We start from the raw sequence: 11,136 nt of genomic DNA, 5'->3' as shown, positions 1-11,136 counted from the left end.
TTTTGTTTGTCTCTGCGTTAATTGCAAATGAAGTAAAAGATTAGTATGAAGCAATGTAATTAAACTCTAAAATAAAAACCAACCAGAATGTAAATTCTTTTCATTAATTTGTACTTTCATGCATTTGTACCAGTACAAATGAAATTTGCATTGCAAATAAATAGAGCGTTAATTCGAAATTTGTAAATTGTAATATTTATTTGTACATCTACAATTCTACTCATAAGAATTGTGATACTTGGCCAGTCTTGATATATACAGTGCAATTATGTATCATGTAGGCACTCCTAAATACGAATTGGATTTAGTCCTTGCAACACCGAGCTAATACCATACTTACAATCCCTTATAATTGTGTATTGGAAATATCTTCATAATTGTATACATTTATTCCTAATGGTTATAAGGACAGAGTGAGTACAGTCTCGTGAGGATTGAATCCGAATTCCTGTGTCATTTCAGTTGGTAGGATCTCTAACTCTTTATAGCAGAAATCATCCCGCTGTTTTGATATATACAATCTCATATGTGTTTGGTTTTTAGGCTTACCAATGTAATATAGGTGGGGTGTTCTCATTTCGTGGGGCACGGATTAAAATATTGATATACCCTATACACTCTGCTTATTGATGCTTAATTGCTTATGGATATGACTGATACTTTTGATTTTTAATTTTCACGTACTCTTATTTTGATGTATTCAAATATTTCTAGATACACCAATATAGATATATATAATATGCCCTGATATGTTATAATTTGCTACAAGCCAATGCATATATAAATGCAATTGCTAAGAATCGGACACAAATGATTATCCAAATGAAAAGAGAAAGGTTTTTAGATTTTTTTACCACTAAGGTGATATTTGGTAGTGTGTAAATATCGTGGACGAGATCGTTTTGGTCCTGTTTGTGGTAAGATATCATGTTTTGCCATGTGTAGATGGTCCCCATCCACAAAATAGCGTGGACATAGACAGGTAACACCCCAATTTATCATCCATAGTATTTTTTCTCGTGTATGGTCCACACTATGGTGTGAATAGCTTGTGAGAATATTTCAGTGTAATATACCCGTGTTACATTGGTTCAATTACTCACATTTTATTTATTTTTTTAATAATTTTTAAATTTTAATATCTTATCAATAAATAATAATTTTTAATATTAATTTTAGCACAAGTTTCATGGTTCTCTTTCTCAACTCTTTTTTCATTATTTAAATATTATTTTTTATATTTTTATCAATAAAATCATATTTAAAATATTAATTTTTTATTTTTAATATTTAAAATAATATTTTTTTAATTATTTAAAAAATGCAATTGTTGTCTACATATTGATGCATATTTTCAATTTATTTACCATATAAAATGCAAAAGTTAAACATTTATGATCAACTGTGTAGATCTCTCATAAAATGTATATAAGATATATGGAATCAAAAAGTGTGGTGTGAACCAATCCACAGTCCACACCACACCTATAGAATGCCATCGTGGGTGTGGACTGGTCCAGTCCACACAATCTATTTATAGTTCAGAACAGCTGTGAACTATTCAACTATGGCATGGTATGGAACAGTACACACCCACCAATTTCTCATTTACACTACAGAACACCCCCTCATGCCTCAACTATATTAGTATAATTTGTTAAAATCATAAATACTTCACATTTTAACTTTTTATGCCATCTTTATCAACTTTTTTAAACTAATACTATGATATTAAAACAACTAGAATAAGTAAAAAAAGTAAAATAATTAATTAGTCATTCAAATCAGCAGTTTCTAATTTCCTGGTTTAAGTCATATTTCAAAATTTACGAAATTTCGGCTGAAATAAAAATATCCTGAATTTTTCATGTTGCCGCATCCGAAACAGAAATTTCTCGAATCACCGAAACTCGACATCATGGACAAAAAAAAAAACAAAACGATACAAGGAGTCAAGGACCGTTAATCGGTTGAAAATACGGAGTGGTACATTAATACATTTCTGTGTAGGGAGCCGTTGGCGAAGGGTTTTGAGGCCCGGGAGACACCCGTCAGTCCATTTTAGGTTTTAAAAGACTCTGAACTGTGAAGGGCCTCAAGGCCGAAGCCCGAAGGGAAAAGAGAAAAAAAGAAAAAGACGGAGAAAATAAGAAAACGAAAAAGGAAAAAGAAAGAAAAGGAGCCATTAAAACGTCGGAGGAAGGAAAGAGGGACGAGAGAAGAAATGACGAAAGCCGGGACTGAGAAAAAGAGAGCCCGACGATCCACAGCAGTTGCAAACGGCACCAGAGATGGAAGCGGCGATGCTCCAACTAGGGTTTGTCTTTTCTGTTTCTTGTTGTTTATCTATCTCCTTCTCTCTTTCGCCTTTCATTTTTTCTTTTTTTTTTTTTTTTTTTTTTTAATTTGGTTTTCTGCGGTCTCTAGTTTATGCATTGTTTGTAAATTGCCAGATCCTCTGTAATGTTGAAGTTGAATCGATCTTTTCCAAGGACTGTGATTTCGAATGGGTCGAGCACTGTTTCTGAACACTCGGTTTTAGGACGCACTAATTTTTGTTGATTATGAACTGGATGGGGAATTGAATTTGGATACTTTTTCATTTAATTAGGGGTTTTCTTCGTTCTATTTAGCTTGAGCTTTGCCTTAGAATTCTTTTTTCTAGTCTTTCTTGAATTCTACTTGCTTATATGGGCTTTTGACATCCTATGGTTAAGAGGATTCGTCAATTTTACCTGAGAAATGGGGTTGTGTCTCTTTGACACTCTAAAATTAGATACCGTTTAGACCTTACATGCCAACGTCAGAATAAAAAAAAAAAGTGATTTTGAATTCTTGAGATATCACTTGGCGCTGGTGCCCCCTCATCTTTGTACACTGAAGTTCCTTAGGCAATAGAAGGATGATTCAGCCGGAGTGCCAATGGTGGGAAAGGATATCCAGCTGAAGTACACAAATAGTTGGTTTTATTGGAAGGGCGACTTATCTGAGGCATTCAACAATTTTTTTTTTTTTCCTGAGAGCTTTTTATTTTATCAGCTCAATCGATACTGTTAATAATATTCATGATTCATATAGTGAAGCTATGAAAGAATAATAGTAAAATGGCTACACATTTTTTCTCAACCAGTAATAAAGATCAAGGCTTTAACGATGAATATGCGAAAACCCCTCCTATAAAGTGCATAATAACTAGGGATCTATTACAACTGTATTAATACCAATGCAAAGAAAAAATACAGCCTACCCACATACATGATATCTTAGTTGATTTGCTACCCCTCTGATCCTGGTACTGCCAGTCTTCCTGTTCCTTCTCTGGAAAGAGAATCTTCTAGGGTATTAGCTGACCGTTGGATCTACTTCAATGAACTGTTCAATAGGACAGCTAAGACCTTAGCCTCTAAAATAGAAAGCCTGAATGACCAAGGACATTTCTCAATTCTCAGCCACTGTCATCCACCTTATCACTACTTCATAGTCCCACTCAATCAATAGCTGACTCAAACATGAAGAATATGCCAATGTTAAGCCTTTTGTGAGGAGCAAATGGTTCAGATATAAGACACATTCCTTATCCCAATCAACTCTAGAGTGTCTGGGGTTGTCTAACAACTGACCAAAGCACATTTTTCCTTAACCTCTTGTACTAACATATTTTCATACAAATCCTCTCCTTGATATTGGCTTAGATGTTTTGACCATTTTCAATTGAGGAGTTAAATTTATACAGAACATTTCATACAATTCTCTCTCTCTCTCTCTCTCTCTCTCTCTCTTTCATGGATAAAATTGTTCTTTGGCTGACTGAACTGAGAATAATTCTTCGAATGCAGTATTTCGGTTGCTTTGTTAATACAGTTTCCTAATTTGTTCATAATATTCCTGTTGCAGAAGCAAGGTGCCAAGAAGGATGCGTTTCAGTTGTTTGCTGATAAGGTGAGAGACCATAAGGATTTGGAATCTAGATGGGCTGTTTTACAGGAGACACGGGTTGAATATTTCAGAGGAAAGGATTTTGTTAGCTTTCTGAGAAATCATCCAGAGCTCAAGGAAGTACTGGAATCTGATAAGAATTTAGAAGCAGAAGATATTGCTAATATTTTGTTAAGGAAGAACCTTTTAGTCCGATGTGATCGTGTGGTCAAAACTGTTCGGCCCGGGAAGAAGAAGTTATCTACTTGGCCTGCACATTTAGAGATCTATTCTGTAAGTTGCGTTTTTCACATCTACAGCACCCATAAGAAGAAGTGCGATCTGTTGCAATTTGAAGGGGCTAGAAGGGCTAGGGGCAGACCAAAAAAGGACATATTAACAGAACAGAATGGTGAAACAGGATTAATGTAGCCAACCTCGTATAGTAGGGGATAGGGCTTAGATTGTGATGATGAATGCATTTTTCGCCTTTCTTTCTGCCACTTTTTCTTTCATCTTCTTTGAAGGAAAATTTGAGCATTTATGGTGCTTTTTCTAAGTTATTCTTACTCCAAGGAGCATTTCTTGTCACTGGATGTTCTTTCTGCTTATATTGTTTTTGGTGCAGCATATGAATTAGTTGGATATTTAGTTATTCAATGATCTGCTTCTCCAAAGCACTGATTTTAAATGTTTTTCATGACTTGATGAAGCCTGTATTTATGTATTAAATGGTGTATGTCAACATAAGATCATTCTCTTCCCCTGTTGGTATTTTTAATGTTGGGGTGTTTATCTGGTGCTATGGAAATAGGTTAAATATGATGTGTTTTCTAAATATTTGTCCAAATATTGCTTTTGATGAATTGTCATGTTTCAAAAATTTATCTAATATGTTTATGGTTCTTCTACACACAAGTGCATCTCATATAATTTACTTTCTCATGGTGTATTTTGTAAATTGATAGATTTGAAAGAAGATTTTGGTAATGTGAACGTAACAACCCTTTGTATTAATATATGGAATCTAGCCTTTCGTAAACTGGATATGCTTTTCTGTTTTTCCTTTCCATTACAGAAGTTCCGAGTCTCCAATAGCAGAGAACAGATTCCGGGTGTCTTTCAATAGTTAATGACATTATAATGAGCTTGTAGCAGGTCAATAGTGTGTCCCATCATTCCTATGTGTATCAAATTCTGTTTCATAACTTGTCTTCATCACCTTTTGTTGTGCAGGATCAAGTGTTCTCCGAAAATGATGCCTTTTTTGCATGGACATTTGCAAAACGAAGGCCACTTTGGCAGACAATTCTCTCATTCCTTTGGCCTGTGTTGACACTGGCAATTTGCTTGTTCCCTGTATTTCCCCATCAATGCAAATTGCTAATACTCTACTCCTGTGCTGGGGCCCTTTTTCTTATACTCTCCCTGCTTTTTTGTAAGTTTTAATCTTTTTAGTTTAGAATTTGTGCCAATTTTATTTGCAACTCTATATCTTATCTCTTTCTTTTTGTGAAAAAAAAAATTGTTAAAGAGTAAAGAGTGTCAAAGAAAACATAGCATCGACACATTTTTGTTCCCAGAAATAATCTCCCTTTCACATAATATTTGGTATGGATAATTGGACATTTAAAACAGAATATTCGAAATAACCTTGAGCCAGCTAGCAACTATATAGAGATATGAGTGACCTACTGTTCCTGTTGTCAAGAACAGTCTCTGAATGTATCCCAGTTGTTAAGAACAGTCTCTGTATTTATATCTTTATTTACTAGCTTCTTTAGGATGATGCACATCAGTACACAATCCATGGAACGACTCCTGGGGAAGCTATGTTTATTTATGGCTAAGTAGGTTTGAATTTGACTATATATGTAATTAGCTGCCAATCTTTGTCATCAGTTATAGTGTCAATCTTTGTCATCAGTTGTGAAAAAAAAGCTTTCACTTGCATGTATTTGATAGTTGTTTTCTTTTAACTTGCAGTGAGATGTGTTGTATTTGGTGCTATATGGATCATTCTTGGGAAGCGTGTATGGCTTTTCCCCAATATACTTGCAGAGGAAGCAACATTGAAAGAACTATTCCAGTTTTGGCCCAATAAGGATGAAGAAGAACAGCCTAAGTGGACGGCAAGGCTTTTCTATGCAATAGTAGCTGTGCTGGTCATATTACTACTCAGGCACCACGCACCTGATGAGGCTGCTAGAGCCAGGTTAGTTGTAATATCCGATCTTTCATTTTGTTTGGCAAAGTCACTTGTGCATGCATGGTGCAAAACTTAGCTTGCTGCTGTGGTTTGAGTCATATTATACAAACATGTAGTGGAATTTATCTGGTGGCTACACAAAATGTTTTGAGGGCTAATTAGTCTCCAAAAAAAAAAAAAAAACAAAATACATGAATATAGTGGTTTATAAAGTCAACAATTTCATTTTTTCCCCAAATGTTTAGTCTCAAGAAGAAATATTACTTTGTGCAGATATCAGAAGCGGGTTTCAAACATAATTGATGATGTTCTGGAGTGGTCACCAAGACTAGCTTTGTCAGGAATGATGGAGAAGCAACAGACTGTGGTTAATGTAACAGAGGCCAACAGTCATCCCAGTGAAGGGAGCAAGGCAAGTAAAGAGGAGGCAGCTCCACCTGATGGCATGCAAGAAGAAACCAGCTCATACCAACCTGATGTTGAAGTTGATGAAAATGAGGGTGTTGATGATCATCATCATGATAATTAATAGCTTCTTTTTTTCCCTTTTTGTTTCTTCCCAATCTATTTCTAGAGCGTATAAAACTGTGTAATAGGGCCATGAGCATTTGGAGTTAAAAAAAATTGTGTTTCTTTTCCCTAACAAAGCAGTTGATCTCAATCCTTGTCCTTTATTTCATTCATGGGTAATAAATTCGGGGTCCCTTCCAAAGGGCTATTCTAGATTCCAGGGCAGTTTAAGGTCAATTGTGGGATCACATTTTTCTGCCATCTGTGCCCTTAATTTATGCAAACTTGCATAGATTTCTCTACTTGCTGGATGGTCTTTCCCACTTGCCACAAACCGATGTACTCTATTTTCAATCTCAATCCAGCTGCAGCCTACTTCTTTGCTTACCTTCCTGTCATTCATCATTGTTCTCACTTTTGCTGCCTCATTCAACATTCCCCCTGCGGTATACAAGTTAGAAACAAGTATATAGGAGGCTGCTTCTTCAGGTCCCAGATCTAGTAAAAATTTTGAAGCAACCTTTCCAATACTGAAGCCCCTTTGTAGCTTACACACATTCACCAAAGTTCTCCAAAGCAGAGGTGACGAGGAAAATGGGCTTCCCTTAATAAACTCCATTGCTTCGGATAAATGCCCATCCCGGCCCAAAAGATCAACCATGCAGGCGTAGTGCTCAATAACCGGCTTTATCCCAAAGCTTGTTACCATAGCATTGAATAAACGAAACCCATCTTCACATAGGCCTGAATAACAGCAAGCTTGAAGAACAGCCAGTAGAGTGAGCTCATCAGGCTGATATCCTCTCTTTTGCATTTCTTCAAAGAGAAACCATGCTTTTTTCCCTTGCCCATGAAGGGCAAATGCAGAAATTGCAGCATTCCAGGTGATGGAATCATGGGTGTCCATTCCATTGAACATCTGGTAAGCATCTTCTATGCTACCACATTTGGCATACATGGTAACTGCAGCGTTACCAACAGTAGTCTCAGATTCAAATCCCGCTTTGATGGTATATGCATGTAAGCTCTTCCCCTGAACTAGAGAAGCTTGATCAGCAGATAAATCAAGCAGCAATGAAAAAGTAACTGCGTCTGGTCTTATTCCAGCTGATCTTATTCGACTGAACAAAACCATGACATCTTCGTGGCCTCCATCCGTCTCTATGTATCCCGTCAGAATTGCATTAAATGAGGTGATGTTATGATTGGATAAACTATTAAAAACCAGAGCTGCAGACCTAATATCTTTGTGTTTGGCATACATGTCTACTAAAGCAGTCCCCACAAATGCATCTGATATATACCCAAGCTTTTCTACAAATCCATGAACTTGAAGCCCTAATCCCAAGCTTTTGTACTCTGAGCAACCATCGATAATAGTAGCCAAACAGTTAGAATCAACGAACATTCCCATGTCAAGCATCTCCATGAACCCGAAAATGGCTATCTCACCATAACCATTTTTAACATATCCAGATATAAGTGCCGTCCGAGAAACCAAATTCCTCTCATCCATTGTGCAGAGCATTCTCTCGGCATCTTCCATCAACCCATGCTTCCCATACATTGTAATTAGTGCATTTCCAACCGAAATTTCTCTTGTGAAACCATATTTAATGGCGAGTCCATGAAACTGCCTGCCTTCTGCTGCACCAATTTTCCCATGGCAAGCACTAATGACATTGGTAAATGTATAATCGTTTGGCTCCAAACCAGAAGCTTGCAACTGAGAAAAAGTCCTAATTGCTTTCTCCCCATCTCCTGCATTCCTGTATTCTAGGATCATCGAATTTAAACACCGAACATCAACATCATCCAGCTCCTTGAGCACTCTCCCTGCGTCATCCAATGAGCCACTTCTCGAATACATGGAAACCAAAGAGGTGCCCACGAAGACATTCTTCTCGAATCCGCTTTTAATGACCAAACCATGAATCTGTTCTCCTCGACTTCGATCTTGAGGGAACCCACATGCCCGCAAAACCACCGTGCAAGTATGTTCATTGATCTCCTCTCCGGACCGATGCATCTCCTGTGCAATCCGAAAGACAGACTCGAAATCATCGACACCAGAGTACCCATTCATTAGTGAAGTCCATGTGATTGTGTTTCTTATTATCATTTCTTCGAAGACCCCTTGTGCATCTTCCAACCGGCCAAACTTGGAATACATATTGATGAGGTTATTGCCCGGGAAGGCATCATTTGCAGGGCCCGATTTAACCAGAAGCGCATGAACTGCCAGTCCTAACAAGATGCCTCTAGATTCAATTGAGATTTGGAGGAGCCGAAGCCAGTTGTTGACCAAAACAGTTGGTTGAGTAGCTGAGGTGCTCGACCTAAGACGTAACCGGGTTGTCCTGGGAGGCTGGTTTTGTGGGTGGAAGAGTTTACAGAAAGAGCTGAAGCGGCTGTCAGGCGGTTTCGTTCTCAACGGAGGGAAATGGTGATGAAACTTTGAATTTGGAAGACAAGGAGAAGGGGTTGAGGGAGAAAGGACGGACATGGAATTCCACCAAACGTTTGAAATTTTGGTTTTCTCAATGAGCCAGTTTTTCAACCATCGGCTCGCGAAAGGCTTAAAACAACCGACGGCAAAATTCGTTTGTGTTTGGCAACTCCCTGCCTTGGGTTCATTTAAGGAGGCAACAGTCAACAGAGACGCATGATCTTTGATTGCTGTATCATTGCAATGGTAGGGGATGGATTGGACGGACCAATAAAATACATTGAAATGGACCAGTTCAGACTTAATGGTGGTCCAAATATTTATTAGATTGGATCGGACTTGGTGCATCTGTAATGGATTTATATTGGGTTAGGTCAGATTGAACTAATATCTTTATCCATCGATAAGCATAAGAATGCAGGTGTCAATGGATCAAGTTTAGGTTAAAACCAATTTGAACAGATTAAATGTTCAGACATTGAATTGGACCAGTCCAAAATATTTTAAATGTTCATTGAATTGGACCTGATCCATCTGTAATGGACTCATATTAGACCAGATTAAATTAGACCAATATCCGGTCAATTGAGATGGTATCTTTTTTTATACAAGCAGTAAGAAGGGATAAAGGTGATCCGAGTTCCCACTAACTATTGGACAGGAAGCAAACAGAGTGATTGATGCACCTGGGATGGGTTTTCTCTTTGCTAGTAAAGAGATCATAAGTGAAAAAAAAAATCAAATTCTTCTCTGAATGACTAAATTTTCTCTCTTTCTCAGTAGGGATTCTCATGGACTGAGTCGTGGCAGGCTTCTACCTATGTTATGTTAAGGGCTATAGCTCAGGCCCAGACTCCGCCCGGGCTGGGCTTTAAGAAATATCGTTTATTGAACTGCTTTGACTAATAAAAAAAAAAAAAAAAATACCACATGTCCACATGTCGGTTGATGGCAAGGCTTAGGCATTATATAAAGAGACTCAAGTAGGTATAGTTTGATATGGGGGTTTGAATGGATTTGATGGTGTGTTGTTCATGTATTACACTTGTATAAGTAGAACCTTTAATAGGGGATCCGTAATTAGTCTCTAATAAACGTCTAAGGTTGGGCTTGACGCAGCTGAGGTTTCAAGTGAAGCCCAACCTGAGATAGGATGAAGTTCAAGTGGCAGGTTCTACTTTTACATTGTATGCATGGGCAGTGTGAGTCATGTGTGTACCCACTACCCACTACCCTGCTCTGTGCTCTGTCCTTTCCCCTGAGTTTGCTGTAAAGCAACAGAAAACTATATACATACTGCCAAAGAAAATTACATATTCACATGGTATGGTGGAGCTGAACGAGGGGGAGGGGGGGCGGGGATCCATTCATCCATACATGCCCAAGCCCAACAGAACGGTGGTTCATCCATTCATCCAACAAATTCACCTTTAACGCTTTTTAGTTTTTACGTAACGTAACACACGGAAAGGAATGAGGAATTGAGGATGGTGATGAAGACATGGCACGGACACCTCCACGAATGCCTTTTCAAAGCGAACAAAATGCCATTTCACTTTGAAACGGCAGCCGGGATCTGATCCTCACAAGTCAGAATCACAAATGGGCGCCTTATACGACATCCACCATCTCGCATGAATAACAACTAATAAATATGAAAAATGTTCCAAATGCATGATACGTGTGAGAAGCAGATCCCGTCTCCCGTCTCATTGGCAGTTGGCTTTATAGGGTGTTGTACATTCATCAACCATGCATCCTTTTTTTCACTTATTAACCACACACGTGAACGGATGGTGGTTGCGTCCTTTTTTTGGTTTGGCTGGACGGTAGTTAAAACGCCTCCACTCAATTAATTTTCAAAACCGAAACCTTCCATGTGGGATCCACATATTAGGTTGACATGATGGATAGATAAATTTGTCAATTACCTGATTAACTAATTTATCTTCCATAGAATACCAACAAACAAACAAAACCTTAATTTAAAATCAATCGGACAAAGCCACATTGAAGGAACTAACTAGCTGCTGGAAGAAAAAAAAGACATGGA

General features: G+C 37.8%; 2 protein-coding genes across 2 annotated transcripts; one reads left to right on the top strand and one right to left on the bottom strand.

Moving 5' to 3' along the window:
* The first annotated feature begins 1,875 nt into the window (after positions 1 to 1,875).
* LOC148844836 (translocation protein SEC62-like) lies at positions 1,876 to 6,771 on the top strand. Its single transcript, XM_088954758.1, has 5 exons — positions 1,876 to 2,317; positions 3,895 to 4,209; positions 5,152 to 5,353; positions 5,902 to 6,130; positions 6,398 to 6,771. Exons 1-5 carry the CDS (start codon positions 2,225 to 2,227, stop codon positions 6,651 to 6,653), a joined length of 1,095 nt encoding a protein of 364 aa, XP_088810884.1. The 5' UTR covers positions 1,876 to 2,224; the 3' UTR covers positions 6,654 to 6,771.
* Positions 6,216 to 9,567, bottom strand: LOC148844835 (pentatricopeptide repeat-containing protein At2g33680-like). The gene has a single exon (XM_088954757.1). It carries the CDS (start codon positions 9,429 to 9,431, stop codon positions 6,840 to 6,842), a length of 2,592 nt encoding a protein of 863 aa, XP_088810883.1. The 5' UTR covers positions 9,432 to 9,567; the 3' UTR covers positions 6,216 to 6,839.
* Positions 9,568 to 11,136: the final 1,569 nt, after the last annotated feature.

This window comes from Nelumbo lutea, chromosome 7, assembly GCF_056320005.1.
Source record: "Nelumbo lutea isolate HS-2025 chromosome 7, American lotus-T2T, whole genome shotgun sequence".
Classification (NCBI taxonomy): Eukaryota; Viridiplantae; Streptophyta; class Magnoliopsida; order Proteales; family Nelumbonaceae; genus Nelumbo; species Nelumbo lutea.
The sequence above is the reverse complement of the archived record's forward strand: the minus strand, read 5'-3'. Positions and strand labels throughout refer to the sequence as shown.

Excerpts from the sequence above, each read along its gene's own strand:
- LOC148844835 (XM_088954757.1), bottom strand. The coding sequence starts at position 9,431 with ATGCACCAAGTCCGATCCAATCTAATAAATATTTGGACCACCATTAAG.
- LOC148844836 (XM_088954758.1), top strand. The coding sequence starts at position 2,225 with ATGACGAAAGCCGGGACTGAGAAAAAGAGAGCCCGACGATCCACAGCA. Across the intron at positions 5,354-5,901 it reads TATACTCTCCCTGCTTTTTT|TGAGATGTGTTGTATTTGGT; the intron begins GTAAGTTTTAAT and ends TTTAACTTGCAG. Across the intron at positions 6,131-6,397 it reads GATGAGGCTGCTAGAGCCAG|ATATCAGAAGCGGGTTTCAA; the intron begins GTTAGTTGTAAT and ends TACTTTGTGCAG.